Genomic DNA, 27724 nt, shown 5'->3' with positions numbered 1-27724 from the left:
AGAGTAAAACATACGAGATGAATGGAAGACTAGCAGTGTAGGAACCTGAGTAGCGAGTGGGCCTCTGTCATCTGACTTGAAGAGTGCTTCAACAGCTAAGGATTTAGGATTTTGGGGTTCAGCTGAGGATTTAGGATTTAGAAAATCTTTTGCCTCAGTGAGGCCCCAAATTGTAATCGAATGCTGTACTGAGATACTGGCCTGAAAACTGCTCTTGTCTTGCGTTAGGTGTTTCTACCACTCAAAGTTAGAAGGCAGGACTTCCTCTATTTTCATGTAATGATTTATTATTGTTTTTTTTTTTTAAGAGGTGGGGGTTAAGTGGTGATAACCGGGCTCAAGATGGACATGTTCCATATTTGTCAGATGCTTTTTCTGAAATTGCAACCCTTGTTCTGCGCTTCAAAATTCCATGTTTATTTTGTGGCTTATAACATCATTTTTATTAAACTTTTGAAGTAGGGATCATGTATAGAAACAGGCAACTGGCTTGATTTTTGAATGAAGGTTTTATCTGCTGCTTATGAAAATGATTAGTTAGAAGTGCAGTCTTAAGCCTGTTGTAAAAGCAAGGAGAATTGCTGAAAATTAACTAGTTTGTTTGTTTTACCAGTCAAAAGGAAAGAAACCTTTGTTTGTGCAGTTGGTGCTGGACAACATATGGAGTCTATATGAAGCTGTTATGAAGAGGTGAGAAGATCCTATGAAATCTTCATGGAATCACTTTCCATGTGCCATGTTGATTTTTGAAATACTCAAACAAGGAATGTTATAGATGCTTGTTATGCATTGCTAATATGGCTTGTATTTTCCTGTACAGAGACAAAGAAAAAATTGAAAAGATAATCACCTCTTTGGGATTGAAAATTGGTGCACGGGAGTCACGACATGCAGACCCCAAAGTTCATCTTAATGCCATTTGTAGCCAGTGGCTACCAATATCCGATGCAGTCCTCTGTATCCTTAAGAAAGATACAACTTTTTGTTCTATTGGCAGTTTGTAGACTTGGAAGAGTGCTCACATAACACATCACAAACTGAAATATCATTTTCTTCTATTCGTGTTTATGCCTACGCTAGCTGGACTGATTTTCTCAGTCATAGTATTAAGTTACATATCTACAGTTAGTATTATATTTCAACCAACTTCATGCTTCAACATCCACCTTTTTATTACGAAAGTACTCTATGAAACTGGAGGTATTTTAGCAATACTACTTTTATTGCATAGTTTTATGTAGAAATGTTAGCGACAGAGCTGGATTTTAGCTGTCTGTTGTTGATGGCAGTTAATGCATGATATTGTTGATTTAGGGAAATAGACATTGAAGGCATGCTTCCTTTTATTTCTATTCAGTAAGGAAATATAAACAGGTTCTTTATGTCCTTAGCAATGCGCTTTAGCCATGGTGTGTAATAAGCTTCCCAGTCCTCTTGACATCACTGCAGAAAGAGTAGAAAAATTGATGTGTGTTGGAGCTAGAACATTTGATTCTTTACCACCAGAAACTCAGGAACTGAAAAGTGGTAAGTGTTCTGCCATTAACATTGAAGTTGTTTCAGTCTTGGTTGTTTTGTTTGTCTTTGGATCATAAGATGCATAGTAACCTCTACTTAGATTCATGATTATTTTACCTGTGGTAACATTGATGTTTATCAGTGACATATCATAGTAGTATGTTTTATTTTTATTCCTTGTATTTTTCTTAATGCCGTATGTTCATGGTTTTTAGACAACTGAAGCTGCAAATGATGTAAAGTCTAAGACTCCAACTGGGGATTTGGGGAGGTTATGAGGTTAATGCTTGTATTTAGTTCTAAGCAGCAGAGTTCATCATGGAACTCATTTCAGCCTAGAGAAGAGGATATTGAGGGCAGGCCTCATGGCAGCCTGCAGCTTCCTCACGAGGGGAGCAGAGGTGTAGGTGCTGAGCTCTGCTCTCTGGTGACAGCAACAGGACCCAAGGGAACAGCATGAAGTTGTAACGGGGCAGTTCATACTCGATGTTAGAAAAAGGTTCTTCACCAAGAGGGTGGTCAGGCAGTGGAATGGACTCCTCAGGGAAGAGGTTATGGCAAAAAGTCTGCTGGAGTTCAAGAAGCGTTTGGACAGTGCTCTCAGACATGCGGTTTTATTTTTGGGTGGTCCTCCATGGAGCCAGAAGTTGGACTCAATGATCCTTGTGGGTCTCTTCCAACTCAGGATATTCTATGATTCTAAGATTCTAATTGAGCAATAATAGAATGCTTTACTGTCTTCTGTATTAAAAACATTTATTATTAGCTGTTAGGGGCTTGAACTTAGGTTTCATATTTACAAGTGCATTGGTTAACTAGGTCCAGGTAATCTAAACTAGGTCCAGCTAGGTCCAGATAATCTAAAATGAAAACAATTTTCTGTTGGATTTATTGCAAGTTAGCTTATGTACTGAAAATTGCTATTAGAAGTAGTAAGATGTAGCCTAGCTATCACCTCAAACATTGTCATTAAGTATTTCATCTACGTTTTCATAGCTCAAGATATAAATTGATTTGTTAGTAATTTTATAACATTCAAGAATGAGAAAAGATTAGTAAATAAAAGTAAGAGCCAAAAGACTTCCAAAGCAACAAATGTATTTCATTATCTGGAATGTAAAATGAAGGTACAAAATCCTGTTTTAAGGATTTTAAGTTTTGCCATTGACTTCATTGAGATCAGGATTTCATGCCGAGTTCCTCCTCAAGAAGGGTTTAGCAGTATATTCAGGTGCTATGTTGAACATTGGGATGTCTGTAAGCAAAAGTAAGCAAACATACATAGTAAGTTTGTTAGTTACCAAGTCCTGTGCTACAAAATTTTGAGAGACTGGGAAGACCTATAGAAAATAACTTTTCTACAAGCAGTAATAGAACTATATATAGGCAGTAGTGAAAATAAACTTATTGTACTGAATGCAGAAAATTTCATAACATGTTAGTATTCTTTTTTCTAGTTGTGTATTATTTGTAAATAAAAACTGTGTTCGTACATGTTGGTCATAAAAATTCTGATGCCTTGAAAAGGAGAACTACTGACTTTGTATTCCTCAAAGACAGATGAGAGCTGTTGAAGCTGAACTAAGTATTCAACAAAATTGAAAATCAAAGTTGAAACTAATGGTGCTGATATGTTATTAGTCTAGTGGTGAACAAAGCTTGTAATTCTCCATATACATGTGGTAATCTCCTCTATAGGGTTGGAACTTCTGTATAAAATGATATTTTTCCCCCAGATTCAGTAGTCTAGAAAAGAATGTTTCCATATGGTCTTTTCAAATAGGTATGTACAGGGAAAAATAGGCCTCACATGTATTAATTTGTTTTTCTGAAAACTGTATTTCTAACTGAATGTGCTTTATAACAATGTATTTTGTTTTAAGGTAATGAATGTTCTTGGATACTTAAAGAATTAGTTTAATAAAAATTAGAAGAAGATAACATGCCTAAGCTAGTAACAGTTGAAAGAAAGGATTTCTGAAGTTTGGATGTGTAATAAAAGGTGTTTATAGAACGGTATTTAAAAGAGAGCTTTAAGAAATCTGAAGTGATGAGATGTCAAATGCCAACTTGAGATGTGATTGTCAAATAGACAGACTGATAGGAATTGCTTCTTGGGGTGAAGAAACTGATGCTTTTGTCCTTCACCAAAGTAAAACAAAGGTTCTATCCTTCAAACAGTATAGAATACACTTAAGTCAATTAGAAGAAATTTGCCTATATAAACTTGGATTTTAGTGCACTTGGTTATGAAAATAAGGAGTATATCACATTTTACTGAGTATCTTGTTAATTCTAAGTTGTAGTCTTTGCATAAGCACTTTATATATTCTTTTCACACATAATATAAAAGGCAGAAGAGAAGACGGCATTTTCTATGCTGATAAAAACTTTAAATGGTTTTGTCTGTTTGGGATTTGATGATGAGCTCCAGGTTTGATGAAAAGAATTGTTTATGGGAATTTCCTAAATTTTGAATGTGTTTTGTGTGGATCTTACGGCCTTTGAGAAAGATCCATTCCTGTAGCAAAGTTGCTGTAATTGCACAAAGACATGAGCATCTAGACATTTGTAGGACTTCGGCCTTTAATTTAAAATGAGGACGAATACTTTGAGGCACTGGATGAATAGTTCAGTCTAAATGTTAAACACAAAACACTGTTCTGTGTTTTTGTCATTGTAATCTAAACCAGCCTATGAACTCAATTTTAAATATCAAAACAGCATGTTTAGTTGAATATGTATAGTTTCTCATTTATTATGAGAAGTTCTGGTTTTATACTTTTGCTCATTTAAATTTATTGTGAAACATACTTGAAGATAGAGGTAGAGTTATCAAATGATATGGTTAGAGTAATTTTCCACTTCTGTTAATTTGTCTTTAGTATATTACTTATTGAAATAGGAGAGAAACACGAATTCCTATAAAATTCATGGAAAACTAATTTTGTCCATACTGCTGGGAAAAAAATGCAAATAATTTCCTTTTATGTTTGTTCAGCTTTTATGAAATGCAGTAGTGAAGGAACGGCCCCAGTTATTGTCTTTGTTTCCAAAATGTTTGCTGTTGATGCAAAGGCATTACCACACAATAAACCAAGGTAAGGAAATGTGACATTTAACTTCTGATCTACATTAGATACCTTCAGGAAATAAAGTTATGTTGCAAGCTTTGGCAAGATTCTCCTGCTATATTTAGCGTTGGTGTTGACTCACCTTGAATATTGCATGCAGTCCTGGTCATCACAATACAAAAAGGATGTTCAGGTCCTCGAAAGCATCCAGAGGAGGGCAACAAAACTGGTAAAATGGCTGAATCCATGTCCTGTGAGGAGAGGCTGAGGATGTTTGGGTCATCTAGTTTGGAGAAGAGGAAGAGAACAGGCAACTCATTGCTCTCTATGACTTCACGAGGAGGGAAGTGGACAGGGAGGTGCTGGTCTCTTCTTCCTCATAACTGATGGCAGCATGTGCAGGAGCAGAACACAGCTGTGCCAGGGGAGGTTCAGACTGCACATCAGGGAAAACCTCTTTACTGTGAGGGTGGTCAAATGCTGGAACAGGCTTCTGAGCAAGGTGGTTGGTGCTTCGTGCCTGTTAGTATTCACAAGGCATTTGGATAATGCCCTTAAGCATATGTTTTAACTTTTGGTTAGCCCCGAAGAGTCAGGCAATTAGACTAGACGGTCTTTGAAGGTTCATTCCATCTGAACTATTCTAAGTTGTTTTAGATCTGTGAAAATAATTCACAAGTATCTGAGATACGATACAGTCTTAAGAAAGAGGTTTTCTGATGGAGTTCAAGATCAGATTTGTTTAATCATATGTTTTACAAGATTTAGCAAATCTTTTGGGGATATAAAAAAAAAAAAAAAACAAAACATTTATTGGAGAGTAGTGCTTTTGTCCAAATAAACTGTCTAGTGCATACATTGGATGCAGTTTCAGGATGTTTGGTTGAAAATACTGTTGAATTATAATGTTCTTTCATACCTTTTCAGTAAGCTTGTGTTTGCATGATCATGACAGCTTACATTTGTACCTAGAAGCATTTCCCTTCAAATCTGGCATAAAAGCTAAGCATTCATCCAGTCCATTGGAAGTGTAAAATAAAATGGGTTAATGGAGATGATCCAAACCTTGTACCTTAACTTTTTTGCACAGAACTGAAAGTCATTAAGTACTTTAAAAGATTTTCTTCTTGCAGTTTTGGAAGATTTTTTGTTACAGCTTTCTATTTAATGGCCTCCTTATTTTTTCTGAGAGGTGGATCCTTCTTGATTTCATTTCCCTGACATACTTAAGTGCAATGCTTTAGCTGAAGCTATCTCTCTTTATGCAGAAGAAACATACTTTTCTGGTGAGTTTATAAGAATGGGATTCAACTTAATGTTTCATCCCTCTAAGCCTCTGAAACACTATCTGTATTCAACTTCTGTTTAAACTTTTCATTTCATTTTTTCATGATCATAAAAACTCCAAAATTGTCACTGTACAGCGAAGTAATACAGAAGTTAATTTTTCTATAAAATTAAACTATTACTGATAAATATTTGTGCAAAAGATCATGTTGCTGTATTAACATTTGAAGATTTTTCTACTTTTGTTTTAGGCACTCTCTAGACTTTTTTTGCTATCATACTTAACCTAAAATCATCCACACAAAAAATTATTTCCTGTGGTGTTTGACTTTAGGGGAAAAGTTGCATTGCACTTATGGATTGACCAAACACTAGATGGTGCTGTTTTTCTTCGAGTTCTGTCCTTAACTGGATCTGATAGGCAAGTTCCTGCTCAGGTATCAGTGTAGCACTGCTATTCCTGCTTTGCCTGCTTTCCCTGATAGGTACTCTCATTATTAGAGAAATTATTTTTCATTACAAACACACTGAGGTTAACACTTTCTGGCTATTCTACCACTGATCGTTACCCATTCTTTTTATTGGTTGGTATGAACAAGGTTCTTTGACATGATGAGGATGGAACATGGAGAGAAAGGTAGCTTTTACATTCATCAGACACAGAGAGCTTTGGACATATTTTCAAGATTTTAGTCAAAAAAAAAAAAAAATGCAAGTCTACTGCAAGTCTTGTTTTGGGGTTTCACACAAAAGACTGTATATGAGAGATTCTGGCTTTCCCAGTACTAATGATACCAATTTTCATTCTGTGTGATTTGCGTACTTCTGCATGAGCACTCTGCCTTACGGATAAACTCTATCCAGGTCTTCTCCGATACTTGCCTTCTATCTTTCTCACTTGCCTTTTTTATTCTCTTCAGTCATTCCCATTCAGGTAGGGAGCTGTTTTATGTGTGGTTATATGCCATGTGTTAAATTTTTTTTCTTTTAAAAGAGAAAATGAGAGGAAAAAATTCCCCAAACTGAAGAAAGAGTATGTGAAAGAAATTTGCTATGTAACATGGTACGTGTATTTTGGTGCATAAAGTGTGTATGAGTGCCTCCATTTTTTTATTCAAATGATGCATTCAGTACAGAAGCTCATGCATTGTAAGTTCCTGGTTGTATTCTCTCTGTATATGAAAAAATGCACTGCTTAATTTTATTGGTTTTGAGAATACAAGTGAGATTCCATTTTTGTGCTGTGATGCGTACTGTGTAACAAGTCTGTAGTCTGACCATCATTGATCTGGTTTGAAAGAGCTCAAGTTATTCATTGAGCTGAATGAAGGATTATATTTAACTGAGTTCAAGTAATGCAGAGCTAGTTCAAAATACAAACAAAATACAAAACGTGTCTAGATAAGTCACTGAAAATTAGGTTTTTAGAGATGATAATGCAGGAGAGTGATAACTGGCCTGGAATTCTTTCTAGTAGACTTGTGGGGTATTAGCTATGGCTGTTGGCAATATGTCCTTTCCCCCGATTTCTTCAGTAAACAGAAAATTGTGGTGTTTTGCTTGATAGTTTGAAAAGTGTTTCTTGCCATCTTTAATATTATTCAATTAGTTACTAATTGTCTAGTATTAAAATAAACCATATGACTTTTCTGTGTGATAACCAGTCATTATCAGCACCATGTAATCTTGCTGATTAGGTAGCATTAGCGATTTTGTTTTGAAGTGACAGATTCTATTTTTTGAAAAATAGTAATATAGCTGAATGTGTTTTTTAGTTTTTTAATTGTTGAGATTCTACAGGTAAGCAGTACTTGAAGAAACAGAAAAGGAGTTTGTTTTTTTAAAAAGGAAGGAAAGATGGTGAAACAAAACATAGATGCTTTAAAAACATACTGTCTAAATGTGGTTCCTAAATATGTTTTGAATTATAATGGCCACTGTATGCTATTTACAGTTGCACAGAGAAGATTGTGCTTAACATAATTGAGTGTTGAGCTGAGTATTTGAACCAGGAGGATCAAATAAGGATCCATAAGAATGTTCCTTAAGAATTCCTGAGCATAGGGAGGAATAAAGAATGCCTAAAATATGTAGGTTAATAGTGCATTATCATAGTGGTTTCATGTGGACCAATTTAAAAACATTAATACTTATTGTCTGTTTCAATTACCTGTAAATTTTCAAGGGACATAACTCTGTACTTGTGTGTTCTGATGTTTGACTGCCAAACAAACTGTCGGCTAGGTTATATGCATCCTTTTCAGTGGTGGATATTTTTAAGCACGTTAAAACATGTAAAAATCAGATTTTTTCTGTAGAGTGCTTGCTTGTTTGTTTTTTTCTTTTTTTTTCTCCTCAAGGCTTACACTCTTCTACTTCTAGAGAGAATAAAGTAGATCCATGCTTCTGTTGTCTTTTTTCTCTCGTTTTGCAAGATAATACTGCATAATGCTATCTTTTTGTAATTTTCTTAGTAGCTGCAAATTGACTTTGCGGTTTTTATATTTCGCCTTATTTCTGCCATCTGCTTGTAATATTTTTTTAAGCATAGGTTGGGGAAAGCAAAATGATTTAAGTTCAGGGTATACAGTAAATGATAAAGAGAGGAGTTTTAATTAAAACAACCTCCTCTGAGACTGCTGTTGGCAACTAATACCCTCTAAAAGGTGACTTTAAGAATCAGTAGATTTGATACTAAAATGGCTAGGTTTTTGCTTTTACTGGTTAAATAACAAAATTTGTCAGTTGTTGTAACAGTAGAAGATGTGGAAAATTAATTTGTGGTCAGGTTACAACTGGTTGGCAGCTTATATTTATCTTGCTCTGGGAAGGCTTGAAAAATGACTTCTATCTTGTACCACTATGACACTGAGGTATTTTCTTTAGCAGATTTTATAATGAAGTGAGAATTGTGCAAATATACTTTGTCTTCCAGTTTCTTCTGCCTGAACTTGTGAAATCATTTGCTAATTCCAACCAAATCAGACAGAGATGGAGATTTTTACAGATACCAAGTTCCAGTAAATTTTGTGGAAATTAGTGGTTGGGCAGAGTAGACAAGTTAGGACCCTGCTAAAAGAGTATAGTGTGATTATACTTCACTTTAGATATTATAATATCTAAAACCAACAGGAAATAGGGCCAGACTGGCTTCTTATGGAACTGCTTGCTTCACGTAATAACACCAAGGTTATTTAGTGATGCTATGGTAATATCTTTTTTTCTGTGGTGTAGCTTGTTTACATGTCTTAAGCCAAGAGATTGTAGCGTACTTAATTTTCTTTCTATTGTTTCCTAAAGACTGTATTGTAAAAAAAAATTAAAAAATGTAAATCCTGTGATTGTTGCCCAACCTTCAGCTGAAAACACTTTACGTTGTTGTGATCAAAGCACGAGAACATTTGTAAAGATCGCAGCTCTGTAAAAAAAAAATTACTATCTTCTTGTGAGTAAATGAATTTTTACATTTAAAAGCAATATGATTTTCAGTGACTTCACTTTGAGCCGAACCCATCATCTTCTGTTTGCATTAAACAGAAGTTTAGTTTGTACTAACTTGTAGTTGGTGCATTAGAAATGAATTTGACATGAGTCATCTGAACAGATTGTCAGATTTACAAGTTAACGTTTGAAGATGGTACCCAGTTATATAATTAATAGAGTACTATATGCTGTTCAAAAATGAAAAAACAAACATTATGATTAAATTTCATTGTGACAGCATACATTTGACTCCAGCTAAAATCTTTGGAACTGATTTAAGAGATGGAGTCTGAATCTCTGGACATGTTTAGTTTGCGTAATTGCAAGTTTAGAGAGAAAAGCATATAACATTCTGGAAGAGTTTTTTTCTTTCAAGTTTCATCTCTCTTTATTGCATATTTAGTATGCGAGATAAATCAAAGGTCAGTAAATCAGCCAAGGGCGTTTTTCAAGATAAGGTATGACAGCTTGATATTAATATCTTAGTTTTGTTATGTGTCTCAGAGCGAATGATCTTCCCTGTATAATATAACATGAAAAATGTATCCAGTATACCTCTTTGCAGAAGTTCTGTAAGATCACTGTGTAACATTTTATGTAAATACTGTTTTGGATAATTTTCAGTTGTCCGTTTTGTGTACAGACAGTTCCTTCTGTGAATTGCATAGTGATTGTAGTTGCATTAGAAAGTACATGAAATAATTTTAGTTACTGTATGTTGGTTTATGAATGGAAATAGTTCTTAAAAGTGATCTTTATGGATGTTGCCGTTCAAAATTTAGGCTCTTAGTTCTGGGCTGGGAAATAATATATAGCAGATTTCAAGGCAAAAGCATTAAACAATTTAATCCAGGAATTCAGGTACTTCAGAAGGATTAGGAAGACCACTGGACATACTCCGTGCTGGATTGTAACAAACAAGCTGCACTTGAGAGAGCTGTCCCTAGGGATGTGGTTGTCTGAAGACTTTGAGTACCAGATGGTAAGCAGAACAGCAGCCAATGATTGAAGCAGAACTTAATTCTGAAGAGTGGAGTCATGAAGAGCAATGCAGAAGATTCTCTGTAAATTACTTGGATTTTAAGATGTTAACAGAAATTACCTCCTTAGTGTGATGGAATCAAGCGTATGTCTGCAAGGTCAAGGAATTTAAACTGATAAAAATTATATAGAGAGAAAGTATTCTCAGCCTGTTGTGGGTAGTATCAGTCTTTTAGAAGTCAGTTGTTCTGACTTTGTTTCCTTTGTAAAATGGTCTAAAAGTTAAAAGTTTTTTTTAAAAAAAAAGTAAGAGTGTCTCTAAAAAAATCAGATGCCAATTTTTGTTTATTCACTATGATTTTTTCAAATCTTTTGGAACAAAGTCTCTTTGATAACATGGAAGGATAGAAAAGCTGTTATTCACAGGATGAAGAAGTTTAGTTGTCATTGTTTGAACTAAACTGAGGTATCCTTGGTGACTATGAGAATAAAGAAAAAGTCGGCATTAGCATGTTAATTTCACCTAGTCCAATGCATAATCAACAATCTACTGGATGACAATGTTGTGTACGTTACGCTGTTTGCCATGTTATTTCCACAGCTTTTGCTTACGATGTGGTTGAGCTGAAGATGAGTTAGTAATAATGTGGTTGCCCATCTAAGTCAGCTCTGTTGCTTGTGCTTCGTTCATGTGTGCAGTGTGAATGTTTCAGCATCTGTTTGAAGGCAGAGAATCTCTTTCCCTTTCTCCTTCGTTACTTTTACTGTTTTTTCTGTGACTGTATGATCTTTTTTTTTTTCTGCCAGTATCATAAGGTGTTGTAGCTTTTCTTATGCACTGAAAAAGGGGGAGGGAAGAAATATGGTAGAGAAGAGGAAGAGAAGAGCACATCTCATCTGGTTTGGTCAGCATTTGTTCAAAACTGATTTCACTTCTCATTGGTTTCACCAACTGGAGAAATTGAATAAATCAGGACATAATTTAAACTGGAGATTAATGCACATAAGACACTGGATTTTCAACAATCTTGTGCTGTGTTCTGCTTGAGTGTGTTATCATTATGTATAAGGATTTATACGACAACAACATCTCTTTTTTGTGGTTTCTAATGATCCTACTGGGAGTGACTAATTCTGTGGAAATTGATGCTGACACAAACCAGGGTGGAAGTCTAGCTTTTACCTACTAGCTAAAGACCTACCCACACTCAATCTGCTTCTTATCAAATTGAGAATATAATTAACTGGGCTTATGTGTATTGCAACTTATGTTGCAACCAGTGCATTCAGAATTTTAAGGTACCTTTAACACTTGTGATAAGGGCTATCTGATACCTAAATATAGTGGTACTTTTAAAGATAACACAGAAGTAGGAGGGAGGAGGGGAACAAACAAACTTTTTCTTTTACTCTCAGGATTATTTACACAAATGAAAAGTATTTTTGGACAATAAAATGTGTTGGAATGCATACATATGTCCTCATGTGCATACTATGCCATCATATATAGACTGCATTTATCCCTTGGCTGTCTCATCTGTACTTTCCCTATCAATCTCTTTCCCCTGGGAATTTTTCAGACATTCCAAACCCTTAAATAGCTTTGAACAACTGCCTTCAGGAAAAAAATGATCATAAAAAAAAGTTTTCTTCTCCACCATCTGCTTTGCATTTTCTATTGTTAAGACTCACTCTCTTTTGCAATAAAATAAACAAATCAAACAGAAATAACACATTGTCCCAAATTTCAGAGATGCAGATTCTTAATTCTGTCACAGTGACTGCGTAAGAGATTATTTAAAATAAATAAACAAGAAAAACTTTCTGAGAAGTTTACAGGGGCATTTTTTCTCATTTTTGCCTTTCCTGTAGTATGTAGTGAATCTGTTCCAGGTTCTAAGTCCTGAAAGTATGCATCAAATTCTGGCATTTTATCCCAGGGGGATTAAAGGTTTTCTGATAGGTAATTTTAAAAGATATTTTTAACTCGTATATAGGTTTTTTGCCCATTTGAGTTGAATATTTGGATCAAGTTAAGCACAATAATTAATAAATAACAACTATATAAAATACATAACAATATAACACTTGATTTCTTCAAGTCCTAAAAAGATTTCTGGTGAAATGAAGGGTTCTATTAAGCATTTTAAAATAATCTGAAGGATATGCAATAAACAGAATATGTATTATGATATAATAAATGTATTGACACTGAGGTGGTCTCAGCCACATAATTTATTCATGGCTTTCTGAACTAACTAATCCAGTTAGGGTCAGACTTAGTCTCCAGTAAGTGTCTCTACTGTCTACAGACAAAAACTTTGACCTCTGAGAAGTGGGTTGTTTCCCTGTTTGGCAGTGTGGAATAGTTCATGTGATCTGTGGATGTGATTCAATGTTTTGTTTTGTTTTGTTTTTTTTTAAGAGATATTTATGTGCTTGTTCTTTAAAGAAACATTCTGTTGTAGAGCTTCTTGCTGTTTTCTTTCTCTTTATTATTCATTAGTGCTACTACTGCTCAGCAAATCTTGAAGTGTTTTGTTGCAGAGAAGGAGTGTAGTTCCCAAGTGTGGAAATTAGAGAGACAAGGTGACTTGTCTAAGGCTACTAAACAAGCTAAAACTAACAGGACACTTTTGATTCTAGTGTTCTGTTCATCATATTGGGTGCTTTATAGTGAAAGAATCCTAAACCATCTTAATATTAAGAAGTGTTGGCCTTGCCCCCAGCACATGAGCAAATGCAGGTGTAAGGACGCTCCATGCAGATGGGGTTTTGTTCTGCGATTAGGTTCACTTCCTGAGATGAAGTCAGCATATAACATTGGTGATTAGTTTGTTCAGTTGTGCTTTATAAATGCATGCTTATGATGGAGAGAATTCTTCCATTTCTTCTCTCGGGTTAGAATTCTATTAAGAATAATTATATAATGTAAAAAATACATTGGTTGTTGTGTTGGAAACAAATTATTTATTAATGCTGGAAAGTGGTATATATTTCCATTGCTCACAATGGGGAAAAAATTATAAAATTGAAAGTATTGTAGTTCCAGTGAAACAAGTCTACATATCTTTATTTTTTTTCATCTTTTAAGCCACAGGAATAAAAGTGGTTTTTAATGTAGGCACCTGACAGCATGTTACACAAAAAAAATGTGGATCATCTGTTTAAACGGCCTTAGGGAAGGACTATAATGCCTGTCTTTAATTATTAATATTATTTATTATTATTATTTGCTTTAAATCTTACATTAAAGCACTTTATTTTAAGTTAGGGTTTGCCAGTGAGTAGATGGAAATTGCATCAGAATATTACAATTCTCTTTTTTGTTTCCTCAGTGAAGTCTTTTGTCCGTTATGAAGCTATTCACTAAGTAGAAAAGTCACTATAGAAGGCAAAGTTCTTCTTTTGCATTTGAACACTTACTGTAAAGACTACCTTAGAATAGTAAAAATATCACAAGCTCATTGAAATGACAATATTTGATCACTGTGTATTTGGAATAAAAGTCTGGTATTTTTTCTAACTAGCTTGGTATAGATAAGTCTAGATTAATACACTGTTTAGTCTTAGCTGTCATTCTAGTTCAGAATAACATACTGGACATGGTGTGAAAAGCAATTTTTAAAATTGGCTTGGAACTTTTCCAAGAAAGTGAGAATTCACACATCAGTGGGAGAAACTAGATTTATTTTAATGAAATAAACAGAAGTTTAACATGGTAACCTCTTTCTAAACATGGTAGAGGAAGAGTTTGTTTATTTTAGCTGACTAAAAATACGTGGTATCATGGGGACAAAAGGCATTCAGTGTAATTTTTTCTTACGCTGAATGTAGTATTCTAATTCTTACAATTTAATTTATTTTAAAGTAAGGGGCGTTTCCAAATGCTAATATTTTAAAATACAATTTAGGCCTTTAACTCAAGAAGAAATAGCTCAACGACGTGAACTTGCAAAACGGAGACATGCAGAAAAAATTGCAGCAAATCAAGGGAAGGAACTGTCAGAAAAGCCCCCAAGTGAAAATTCATCTGAAGTGACTGGAAACACTGGTGATACAAAAGGTATTTAATGATCTGCTATCCATTTTTCTCATAGTATATTTAATATTAGTATCTAGGTGTTGTTAAGGGGCTGATTATGGAGCTGTGTACCTTGCAAAGAATCATCCACACTCCAGTCCAAACAGTTTAATAGATAGGACTGAATGAAGAGCAAGGAGGGAGTTGAAGGCAGCTGATAATTTATAGATGCTGTAATAATGCCATGGATACCTGTTTATATGGCCTGAGAATGTTCTTGGGCTCAGTACTTTGAGTCACTTGAAGATAGATGATGCCTTAAGGGGATTATCTGCTGAAAAATTAAATAATTTCCACTCTGAATAGGAATACAGAATGATTTATTTTTGGACATGTGTATGGGGTAGAAAAATTCAGGTTTAGCTTATTGCTGGAGTTGCCTTACGGACTTGTTGCTAGTGTACTTTAGGCCAACATAACTTTAATTCCTCTTAAGTATTTACAAGAATAAGTATTTTATTTAACAAAAAAAATTTATATAAAAGCAGTGATTGAGAACGGGACTGGAGTATGGGTTACAGTGGCGGGTTCTTGTCTTTGAATATGTCATCAGATGTGATACTGTGGTATGTAATTGATTTTTTTTTCTTCAGCTGATGAGGTAGTAACTGTTTTTAGAGTTGATCTATTTTTTCTAACTGATTAGGTGAAGAGCAGCAGCTCACTGGTCAAACAGAGATTGCGACCTCAAAGGCAGCAAAACAGGAAGCAGACAACAAGGAGTCTTTCATTGCTTTTGCTAGAGTGTTCAGTGGTGTAGTGAAAAGAGGGCAAAAGATCTTTGTTTTAGGACCAAAATATGATCCTGCCGAGTCTTTGCATAAGGTAAGAGGTGACAGTGAAATGTTTCCGTAACTTGACATTATTTTCGAAATATTGTTGACTTAACTTTCTGCACATTGCATGCTCAAAACAAGGTTCAAATCAAAAATTCCAAAACGTAGCAAAGTAATTTAGAAAATTAATATGGTTTATTTTAGTAATAAAGTTGCTGTGATAAAGGAGGCGTGAACCTTCTTTATTATTTCGTTTCAACTGAAGATCTCAAGACTTTGCATATATTCTTTAGGAGAAGTAGATGAATAGATGATCCTTGAAATACAAGGATTACATCCTGTCTGTGTCTAATAAAGGGTATTCTGTTTTGCGCTGTTCTGTGAAAAGATGTTGGTTAAACATCTACACAGGCAACCTGTTTTTAATCAGATTCAAAATAATTTGATTTAAAAACCTTGCGTTGAGTTTTGTGAAACAGAAGACGGACATGAAGGGCCTGAATGTATTTCTAAGCACACGTAATGATTCAAAGCTTATTCTGACTTTCAGCTATATGCGAAATCCAGTGATTTGCAGTGAGAGCAATTCATAATAGCATACTGGCTGTACATCCATGGAATTCTGCAAAATTTTGCAGAGGAATTGTGCAAAGACTTGAACATAACATAAATAAATGTCTACTCTGATACAGTCACCATTTGTCGGGGATTTGAGGAGGTTTAAATAATACGTAGTAAGATTATTTTTTTTAACTTTGTCAGCTGTATTATTTTCATTAGGCATTAGAATGTTTACTGAAAATGAGTTTCTAAAACCTGGTAAATTATGTGAAATTATTGGGAGGCTGGAAGCAGTCAGCCATTGTCTTATGGATAAACAGTAGTCTCAATCTTGATGAGTCTTTGGTTTTCTGCGTCCTTACTTTGCCTGCTTAGGTCCATTTGATTAGACTGTGCTGTAGATTATTTAGTGTTTAAAAAGAATACATTCAGCCTAATTCTTTAAGGTGATGGAGTATGTTCATAAATACTAGATACACATTTATGATCTTAACTTCATCACAAAATGTGAAGATGGTGCCTCAAACACCTACTTGGAGATTGCTTTTAATAACATTTTAAGAGGGCAGCTATTTCAAATTCTGTGAAGGTGAAGAGATCATTAGCCTTTTAGGTATGACTGACTCTAGCTGAAGTTAGATTTGATATTGCTTAGTTATTTTGAAATGTCTTAGTAGCAGGCGAATCTTCGTACCCCCAATGCAGAGGCATTTCTTCAAAGATGGAGTTTGCTAGAGACATCTGGATGAAACTCCCCTTATTTAATTGTTTAATATGACTTCCTTATGCTGTTTAAATACAATTGGGTTGCAGATTTTAAAGCAAAACATAGAACTTCTCCAGCCCAATGAAAGCATCTTACTTAAGCATATTATAGCCCAATACAGACTTTCTTCTCAGAATTTTACCTGCTAATGAATAAAAAGTTTTATCTTGTTTGAAAGAAAGTTTGAGGTCCGTTACTGTGGAGATGTTTTGTTTTTGCACATTCGGCTGATTATCCTGGTAAACTCATTGTAAGCCTTGGGATTACCAAAATACATGAAGCATTTATTAATTAACAGCAAATCCAGTATGTACATACGTAAAGAAAATTTGTGATTGGAAAACGAGTTATTTATGGGAACCGGAGAGTGTGTAATAGTATTGAAAAGAGTGGTGTTAACTGTTTTGAGAATGTGATTGTAGAAGTTCATTGCCTATGAAATTACCTTAATGTGTGTTTTATCAGTGATGATGAACAGTGAGTGAGAATTAGTATGCACTTAAACAATAAAGGAAACACTGTTTTTTCATTTTTCTTGGTAATATTTCATTGTTTGCTGCAACACTGTGTTTTTGGAAGGGAGATAAGTAAGTATGTGTTAGTTTTGAATATCTGGCTTTTGAAATGAAAAAGCTTTAAAATATATTTCTTAGTTTTGAAATGCAAGGAGGTTTTCAGGAAGAAGTTTGTAACAGTACCAGGCAATAAATATCCAACACTGGTTGTTTTACTCCATGTAGCTGTCATCCCAGTGTTCTGCTACCGATGATCTGCCATTAGTACCTCATATGACTTGCTGTACATTGGAGAATCTCTACTTGCTTATGGGAAGAGAACTTGAAGATCTTGAAGAAGTACCTGCAGGAAATGTTCTGGGTAAGACTTAACTAATATTTCATTTCCTAGAGCTTGAATGTTTATATCATCCAAAATACATTGAAATTATTTTGATATGATTAATGATAAGAAAACTTAGATAAATCTCTGAATATTTTTAGGTATATTACATGTGCTAAAAGTGAAGGCACTCATTGTAACTTCTGTGAACTTTTAATGGTGAAGTGGGAAAAAAAAATCATAAGTAAGAGAAAACTAGGGATTACAGGAGCCCTATTTACTGTTATCTTCAGGTTGGAGTATTGCCAGGTAAGCATCACTACCAGGAATTGCCAAAGGCAACAGTAAGGTCTAATATTTTCTAAATTGCAAGGATTATAAATAACATTTTCTCAACAGTGGAAACACTGTAGTATGACGTTTTCAGTGATGCGGATAATTGTAGTTTTATTAATGAGTCTGTGCAAAATACGGTGCTAAAACTTACTTGTTACTGCTGTGGCAAATTTTGAACTGTTTCCATGCGCATGTTTCTGAATGATAAGTCATCGTAATCACTGAGTTATGTTCTTCTGTGCCAGATTTTGAGTTGTTTTGCTCTAGAGCATTAAATAGCATACGTTTTTGGTTTTGTTCTTCACACGTCTTTTTTTTATGTATAATCAAAAATACTATTTAGAATTTAGAGAGTGTAAAATTCAGAAGTAGGTTTTTTTTCAATTTGTGGGTGAGCTGTAAGCAGCTAATCCTACAAAAAAAATTGTGAGTAGTCTCAACTTCTGAGAACAACTACTCTTCAGTAGTCTGTAGATTTTCCATAAAAAAAAGCATACTAGTCAGGAAATAAGAAAGTTCTAAATGGTAACACAAGGTTTGTCATCTTTAGAAAAATTCATTAGAATCTTAAGATCAGAACTAATACTCAGAGCTTTTAGCCAAACTGTGTCTGGTATGTCATCTCTTTGAGATCATTGGCTGTTCTGTTTACATATTGACAAAACAGGTTTTCATTTTTACCTACAGCATACAAACTCGAGAATTAGTTTTTTAAATCTGATGTTAAAGAAATTTTAAAACGTAAAAGCCCTAAATAATTTCGAGCTAGTTTTTCTCCCATTTCCCCATAATGTTGTATTGTTAATTTACATAAATTCAATAAACATTTTACCTGTTTCATGATGTACCACATTCAGGAGAAAATGCAATACTTTTATATAAATGGAATCTGTAACAATGGTGAAGCAGGACTTTCATTATTCCTCTTAATAAAAATGATTTCTGTTTCAAAGGCCATTTATCTTCCAGCTTCAAAGCATACAGTGATGATTTCTCTCCAGCCATATAAGGAAATTACTTGTAGATTATCTAGTAAAATAAGGAAGCTTTTCTGAAAGCTCTGTAGTTTTATTCTGTATAATTTAATTATTGCCATAAGGAATACACAGTTAGTCATGACCGCCTATTTCCACTTTAAAACTCATGGTACAGGGATTTTTTTTCCCAGTGTTTTTGTTTGTTTCTTCCAAGGAAGAACCTGCTTGGTGACAATGAGCAAGTAGCCTTTTTACTCTTCATACTGGCTTATGCAAAGGTTTAATGATCAAAGAAATGGCTTAAGACATAGGCTGTGTCAGTGGAGATGAAGATTTCATCCCTTTGTCCTTGTGGTGGATTAGATTTTTCCTTAAAATACTTATAAATCCTTATAAATGTTAAAAATCTGAAAAACTTGTAGCAAAATACTACAAGAGGAAAAGGTAATGAAACATACCGTGAACACACAGAATTCACAAAGAGTCAGCTGAAAAATAATATCATTTCCCTGTCTACTGTGCATAGCCATTTTGGGAAGCTGTGGAAAGTTGTTGTTCTGAGTTTCTGGAAGTTGAGAGAGAGCCTGTTTTGCAATTGTTAATTTGTATTGCAAGTTTACAGTGCAAATGTTTTGTCAAAAGTATTTCTCAAAAAGCTTTAAGCAGTATGTCATTTTCAAGTGGTATGGCAAACACGAAATACTGCCTCCTTCCACATAGCAGTTAATAATTCACAATTTTTCTTCTTTGCAATCTATGTGACTACTATACATTTTTTACAGTCCTTGGGTAGGGGGTGAAATATGACTTCAACTTAAAACAAACAAATGAAGATGTTCTTGAGAACCAAGGATAATAAAGGCTTTGTAATAAATCTTTTAAAACTGATTTGTCAGAATTTTCTATGAAGAACAAAATTCCTTTCTGACAAAATACCTGGCTTATTATTATCTTAATAGAAACACTGTAATCTGTTTTGTAAATTCTAACTATGTATATCAAAGCCATGCTTAAATTCCAAACATAGAAGTACTCTGCGCTTTCTATCATTAATGTGATAATTATGTATCGCCTAAATATACCTCTCAAAATTAGTTGGGATATTTTTTAACTCCGTGTCTAACCATGTCTTGGTCATGTTTTATGCTCACCTTTTGAAAATTGCCTGAGCACCTGTTGGAAAGAAAAGGTATCACAGACCTTAGTGATCACAGAAGTCCATGTGCTATTCTGAAAATTTTGTCCTTTTATGTCTGTAAGGAGAGAAGCAGCACTTCAATATTAAATTCCAGAGACAAGCTGACTGATATATCCTTGCATGTTCTTAGTGGCAGTATAATTAACTCTGACCTGTGTTTTACATAATCTAATGCTATGCAAATAGCAAGCTACTGTAGTTGCCCCACTCTCTTTAAATATGTGTCCTCTTTTGCTATGACAAAAATGTATCAGAGAAAGGAGCTTAATATAGACAGTCATCTGGCTACCCAAATGTGTTTAACTTCTTTTTGTCTATTGACTGTTACAGCAGCTTAGGTTCTTGTTGGGGAGCTTCCCATTATACAGGAAACATCTACTGTATTGGAGGTTCCTGCTGCCATCCAAGTATCTGCTCCAGATGTGTTGTGTTTGACAGCTATTGAGTGAAAGCTGTTAACCTCTAGTCTTCTCAGTTCTTCTTACTAATGCTTAGTTTCTCTTATACAAAGGAAAACTATAAATGCTCCAGTCATGAAATATTAAATGATTTAATGTGGATGTTGTATGCAAGTTCTTCTGTTTGCCAAGTAGTATTAGGTATTATTTAGCTAACTGTAGAGATCGATGATGCTAGAACACAAATAGAAAAATTAATACTAAGTAGCTGGTTTTTGTTGTTAATGAAGGATGCGTGGAAGCAGTATTTATTATGTCATTTAATGTGTGAAAAAATGTTGCTTCTATGCCAGTAGTGAAAACAAAAAGTTAGGTAAACGGCATTAAAAGTTTAGCAAATAGGACAATTACAGACAAGCTTAAAATAATTTCAGTTGCGTATCTATATTAAGAATATTTTCTCAAAAAGCAAGACTACCTCTATCACACGTGTTGAAGTGTTAATATGGCTGTATTCTGGAGAATGTAAGGAAGTGGAGACAGTTGATTCACTTGTTCCTGGGGAAGAATATATAGAATCTTCCCCCTCTGCCTTACCGACAAAGGAGAAGTACAAATACAGGAAAAGCATCATTTTGTAACACTTGTTCTGATATTTTTGTGGTTGAAGAGGATAAAAAGAACTTAATGGGCATTCCCCAGAGTGACAAAGGAATATTAGAAGGGAATGTATGAGCAGCAAATAATTTGGGCTCCCAAGTTAAGATTGAGCAAGCACATGCCCTCCAGATGCACATAATAGCTTCCTTTTTTTAATCCCTTCCTTTTTGTTAAATGTGTTTGGCACGAAATTTATTTTTTCTTTTTGCTGTCCTATAATAGAAGGCAAAATGCCTTTTTTGTTCTATCCAAAAGGGTTAGAAATGTTTTAGTAACAAAAGAGCTGTTGAAGGTAGCACAAAAATGTATTTTAAATAGGCAAAAAGATGTAGTGTTTGTTGTGGTGTCATGTACAGATGAAAGGATAGGATCCTCATGCTGAAGTTACTGATTCTTAATTTTAAGTAATTCAAGCAAATGCTGATGTAAAAAAAAAAAAAAGACCATGTTTCTGAAAACACTGGCAGTACTTTTAAAGTGTGGCTATATATATATATATATATAAGTGATTTTGTTAAAATTTGTCAGTGTTATGTGATGATTTCTTTTCTGTTTTTAGGAGTAAATAATTGAAGGATCATCAAGTGATAGATTTTATTCCAGTGTATCTCAAAGTGTGCCACATGCTTGTGTGCACAAGTTCAGAGTAACATGCATCCTAAAATTGAGTTGTATACTGTTTTTATCCACAAGTATCACAACAATAGTCTTATTTGCTCACATATCCAAATCAGATTTTTCATAGAGCTGCCAGTACCACTATGTAAGTGATTTCTGTGTTTGAGTACTGCTAAAAGCAAAGTTTTCTGCTTACTTCTATAGTGCTTTAGCATAGTGCTCATAAGAGGCTAGATAATTTCCTGAATATTTTCAAATGCAGTTAGCTCTGTGAGTATCAAGTGTTCTAGAAAATTAAGAGCATTTGTTTCTTTAACTGATCAAATGATGATGTTAAAAGCAGGGATGTAGAAGTCACTCCTGGTGTCAGCTCGCTATGAGCAGACTTCCTGGAGGACTGACTGCTGGGTACCTTAGACTTTTCCTCTTCTAAAATGCTTGTTTTCCCACACAGTGTTCTTTCAAGTTTTAATTATTTATAAAGCACTTAAAGGAATCTTGAAGCTTAAACAATATGACATGGGAACTAGGTGATTATGGGTACATACTTAGGGATTTTTCTGTACCTTTCTAAAGATGTGTGCTGTACAGCTGCAGTTGGTGTGAAGAGTTGCCATGTAGTAGTATAGCTAACCTCATTACAAGGTGTCTAACAAGCATTTTATTCCTTTAGGACTTCATCGAACAATTTAGGAGCTTTTAATAAGCAGCCTCTGTTAAAAGCAAAGAGCAGCTGCAAACAGCGATGCCATTTTAAAGGCCCAGAATGGCTTTCTAGGACTCATGCCAGCCAGCAAGCATTACCACCTTATGTGAAAGCCCTAGGAACAGTACTGCTGTTGCACCAGCCTTTTATTTCTGTGCAAACATTTGGTGGGCTAATTTCAATCTCTGAATCAGTAATGTGATTATTAAAAAAAAAAAAAACTTGAAGTGATTCCAGCTGCGTGGCCTGTCTCATCTCAGCGTAGATCAGTGAACACAGGAGGGCAGTCTTTCTCAAGAATATTACTGAAATTAGCAGAAAATAGTGAATGAAACAAAGAAAACCCAAACCTTTGTCTTCAGTTTTGGAACACTTATGATTTTAATCACTAACTGCCATCTTACAACCCCATTAAAAAAAAAAGAACTTGTATTTTTAACTACTTTTATAGTAATAGAGCATTATTCAGTAAGAGATATAATTGAATGGATTTTATTGCATGATGTTTTATCTCTATGAAACAATGAGTTTACCTGACATTATTGTATCTACATTAACTTCCTACCAATCAGTGTTTTATAAATAGTTAAATTGTTGAAAAATTGAATATGTTTAAATTGTTTCTTTGAGCTAAGGACATTGTAGTTGATCTGTGATTTGGCCTTTATCAGAGCTGGATACTGAAACCATTTTTTCTTAACTCTTTTTGCTGTAATGGACTTAGTCCTTTTGCAGTTCCTGCTCTTTGCTTTGTGTTACAACAAGCAGGCTGAGTAATTTGTGCTGCTTATTGGGCAATGTAGCATAGCACGGTGCACAGCTAATGCACTGGTATCAAATGAAAGTAGAAGTGTATTTTGCTGACTATCTGATAAGTTTCCTTTACCCTATTTGCCTTACCATTTCTGCTAATTGTTTTATTTGTGATTTCATTTCATGGGATTTGATTTGACAAACTTGATTGCAAAAGCAATAAATGATTCATTATCTTGTTTTCAAACCAATATCAACATATCACTAGGGCATAGATCAGTGGAGAAGAAAAAGTAAGACTAGTCTTAGGTCAGAAATATAACACTGACATCTGCATCTCTGTTAACATAGCTAAAGTTTTTTTGGGGAAAAAAATGTTTCAAATGGTTAATGGTTTCCTTATAAAGCCTTTTAAGCTGTGTTGTTGGTTTTTTGATATTGAAGGTTTTAAATGGTGTTTTCAGTAGCTTGATCTTTTTTTTTGTTTTTCTGAGTGTAGCTTCTTAAGACTATAAAAGGAAATCGTGTGTAGTAATTCTTTCTGAAGAAAACCACTTCTAAATTCTGTAGTGCTTCTGGAATGTTCTCTGCTCTAATTTTCAGGGTTTTATTATGAGATCTTAAAAATGTGTTTAGTCTCTCCACTGGAATGCAAGTTTTTCGTCATATTTTAAAATCGGGCTGTATTAAGATAATTCATGTTAAAGTCATATTATGTTCCTCTGGCCAAAAATGCCTTTAAGTTTGCTCTTGACCACACTGGATTATAATGTCAAAAATTCAAATAATTAAGTTTTTGAGGAAAGGAGTTAATTCAGTGAAGCATTCTGTATCAGTTTTGAAGCAACTTTTAGTTACTATCATCTGCAAAATTTGAGCTTTCCTGTAAATGAAAATTATTTTTATAGGTAATCTTCCAAATAAGAGGCAAGCATTCCTGATTGTTCAGGGTTTGTATGCAGACAGATACTGCTGATGCTTGAGGTTTCCCAGATCAGAAGGAAAACTGCCCAGACTTGTTGATGTTTGTTGTTGCTACTTATGTGCCTGTGGGCAGCAGTGGGACTTATAAGAATCAGGGCAATTTCATTCCATTGCTGCTTGAAGAAGTTCACAGCACAGCAGCAGGCACATGTTCTGGAGCTACTTAATAGAGAAGACCTAGAAATAGACTGGAAAAGAGGGTTTGAGGTGCAGGCAGTCATCTCTGTTTATCACTTGTGTTAGCTTCAGAAATAAGTGATTTTTGGCTTTGGGGCTTCAAATTTATTAGATGCCTGTTATTAAATGAATTTATATTGCTAAAAATGTAGTCTGGATCAGAATTCAGGGCCAGTGCTAAAGGAGGTTATTCCTTTTCTTTGTGTAAGGGTGGAGAATTGACTTGTATAGTCATTGCCTCTGGGAAGATGTTACTCAGCCTTTCAATAGCTAACTGTTTGTGGGTTTAGGTCCCAGATACTAACTGGCTTATCTCCAGAATTTCCAAATCTTCTGTGTGAGTACTTGGTTGGGTGTGATTTTCCATGTCTCTTTAGATTAAAATGAAAGGATAGGGATTTTCCCCAGTAATTCACAGTTACTTGCTTTAGTCAGCATTGAGGCATTATTTTCAGTCTCTCCCCCTACGAAACTGAATGTATAATAAAGGGAGAACAGTTATCTACCAAAATACTTATTACTTGGCTAATATACCTTGTATATTTTAATACCATATAAGAATGAAAGCCTTAAAGTAGTTAGTGTCACCAGTGTAGAATGGTAATAGAAGTCTTAAGGTGAAGTTCTGAGACTATTGGCTAAGCTCACCTCTGCAACATTGTGTGGGATTTTTTCCAACATACTGAGATACATCACTGCTGATTTGGAGAAAATACCTCACGGCTTCATTTGAAATGTCTGAAAACTATACCATCTGTCAATCTACTTATAAAATGTACTTGGTGTACGTTTTTGTGTTGTGTTGCTTGTTTTCTAACTGGTAGTATGCTCTTTGAAAGCAGAATATAAGTATTGTTTACTAGGTGGCTGTTTGTTATAGCTGTGTGCTTTCTCCCTTCTTATAAATGTGGTTCTAACAGGATACATCTAATTTGTCTTGATTGGTAGAAAATCTCTGAAGAGACATGTATCCATTACTAAATGAGGATCTATGATAGATGAACCAAAGTGACTTCAGTTTTGTACTCAAAGTTGTCAGAACTCTGTATCTAAGATATTCCACCTGTTAGTGCAGCCATGAAATATTGCATAATGAATTGGGAAACATTAGTTCAGGGATGAATTTGGACACCAGGGCACCAGAGTAAATGGCTGAGATGCTCAGCAAGAATGCAAAATTTGAGGAATTAGCGTTTAAGGTTCAGTTTTCAACAGAGGTGAAAATTACCCGATTTAACAAGGATCTGTGTTAGACTATAAAACTTTTCATCCCTTTGTACTAAGTGGTATTAGGATTGTTTTCCTACTTCTAATTAAATGTGCTGGAGACTTCCATTTGCAGAAGTAGTAAACTTTACCTTTCAGAAAGCTATTTTAGAAGAATGTTTCTTTTGTTTAACGTGGCTGAGATTTTCTAAAATTCAAACTATGAACATTTCAGGAATAGGTACAAAATAATCACCTTAAGTACAGGCTTCAAGTGGGGGATAACTTAACATAGCCAAATCAGGGTCCGCTCCAGTGTGTTCTGTAACTAAATGTTGGTTTGAGATTGCATGCGAGTAGTATTCAGAATCATTTGTATGAAATTCAAGCTGTGCTATGTGATTTTGATTGCCAAAGAATTAACAATTCTGTTGCCCAATGGATGGGTGCGACTCTTGAGTCAGGTTTGAAATTTATTACTCACATATACAAATATAACATTTCAATGAATGTTGTATACTTATTGTCTCTGTAAATATTTTTGACTACAAACTTCCACGGAAGACTAACACATGGAAAACTATTTCCAGAAAATAAGCATTAATCTAGAATATGCCTTTCTATGGAAAATTCTTTTTTTTTTTCTGCCACTGATTTATGCATGATTTTAGTTCACTGTGCCTGAAAATTAACTGACTTTACCGTAGTGTAAATGGCACACTTAAGTGTGTGTATACACATACAGACCTATTTTATAGATATATTTTCCTTTTTTCCGTTCCATGAATTAAAAAAAAAAAAAGTTTTAAATGAATGTGTTGTAGTCAGTGCTACTTACTCATCTAATCACAAAGCGAAGTGCGTACTTTTAATCAGCTGGCTGTACCTTCACCTGTTCTGGTCTGATAATGTTCAATTTTTATTTTTCAGCTTCGTAGCAAAGGTAGTTATGAAACATAGGTATTTGTCATAGTATCAAGCATGCTATACTTAGGAGCAAATAGCTAAACAAAAATATAACAGGAATACTGTCTCATAGGTGTCTTTTAGCCCAAGCTTTTACTAAAGAGTGGAATTGCAAAGACATTGGAAGGTGTAAAAATTCACATTAAATTGTGAAATTACCAGTTTGGATAATCTTTGTTTTCTGTATCTTAGAGAGTTATTTTAAATGTGTATGGAACATAGTTTATGTCTTGCCTGGCCTCATTTGCAGTGCTGCTTCTTTATCCTTTTGCAGTCTCAATGAGAACAATAGACTCTTCCCAACACATCCTTCAACACAACCAAGCTCCCTAGATAATCAGATTAATTATAAAAAATATTTTTACTTCTGATATCTATCTGCAGTGAAATATACCGTGTGTTACTTTTTGGGGGAAGTAGAAACTTGGATCTAGAAATTAGTTCAGTCATCACATTATCCTCTCTGTGCCCTGAAATAGAAGGAAATGAATAAGTGGTAGAGAACTTTTTTTTCCTAGGAAGTGTAGTTTTTGTTGGTTAAATCCAGTTTGTTGCTGTTCTTCCATAGTTCACATCTTCTGATTTAGTTTTTGCTTTAGTCTTACCTTTTTCAGCTTCAGAAAAGTAGATTGGGAAGTTTTTCTCTGTATAAAAGACTTTTTAGCAATGGAAAATTTGTAATTCTCTTGAATTTATAGTTCTCTATTTGTGTATAATCTCTTTTCCTAGGGTATGCAAAAATGAAACTCTTTTAAATTGAATTTCCCCTCTTCATACTTTGAGCAAACAAAACAGTTCTGAAGAAAAAAGCAGGTACTTTTCTTTGTTTTTCGCTGAAAAGGTAGAATGAAGTTTCTGCTTCTCATGACAAATGTGTGACTGTCTGATAAGGATTATATTTTAAGTTGAATATCAAATGCAATCAAAATTCTGGGCATCTGAATTATTATTATTGTTAGTAGTAGTAGTATGATGATGATTCCTTGAAATAAGAGGGTATTTAGAGAGTAGTCTTATAAAGAAATGTATAGGAATTTTCTGGAAATGGGAATAGAAATCAGCTAACTTGTTTTATCCTTTAAATTGTTTTCTAAATCCTATTTAATGTGAGTCTAGAGGGTGCTTTTTTCACGCAATACAAAAATGTGTAGTTATTTCAATTCTGGGTAAAGGTGTCAGCTGACAGCTCTGTCAGTATGGCGACAACTTTGGATTCTTGTTTTTAATGTGCGTTTCTTTGTATAGAAAATCTGCAAACGCTGTGTCTCTAGATGAAATAAATCTCATGGAGCACTCTGAAAGTCAAAAGTCCACAGTCAGTATGTTGCCTACTTTTTCTCATTAACTCAACTTGGAAATAATGTACTGCTCTAGGAGG

At 34.5% G+C, this 27724-nt stretch overlaps 1 protein-coding gene across 2 annotated transcripts in view; it reads left to right on the top strand.

Moving 5' to 3' along the window:
* Positions 1–27724, top strand: part of EFL1 (elongation factor like GTPase 1) — a 71694-nt gene that overhangs the window by 7911 nt on the left and 36059 nt on the right. For both annotated transcript variants that reach the window (XM_067003901.1, XM_067003900.1), the window contains exons 9-15: positions 614–690; positions 821–957; positions 1405–1527; positions 4520–4619; positions 14258–14409; positions 15074–15252; positions 17271–17406. In XM_067003901.1, the coding sequence (XP_066860002.1) occupies positions 614–690; positions 821–957; positions 1405–1527; positions 4520–4619; positions 14258–14409; positions 15074–15252; positions 17271–17406 (904 nt within the window). The remainder of the gene's footprint in view (positions 1–613; positions 691–820; positions 958–1404; positions 1528–4519; positions 4620–14257; positions 14410–15073; positions 15253–17270; positions 17407–27724) is intronic.

This window comes from Anser cygnoides, chromosome 11 (genome assembly GCF_040182565.1).
Source record: "Anser cygnoides isolate HZ-2024a breed goose chromosome 11, Taihu_goose_T2T_genome, whole genome shotgun sequence".
NCBI lineage: Eukaryota > Metazoa > Chordata > Aves > Anseriformes > Anatidae > Anser > Anser cygnoides.
The sequence above is the reverse complement of the archived record's forward strand: the minus strand, read 5'-3'. Positions and strand labels throughout refer to the sequence as shown.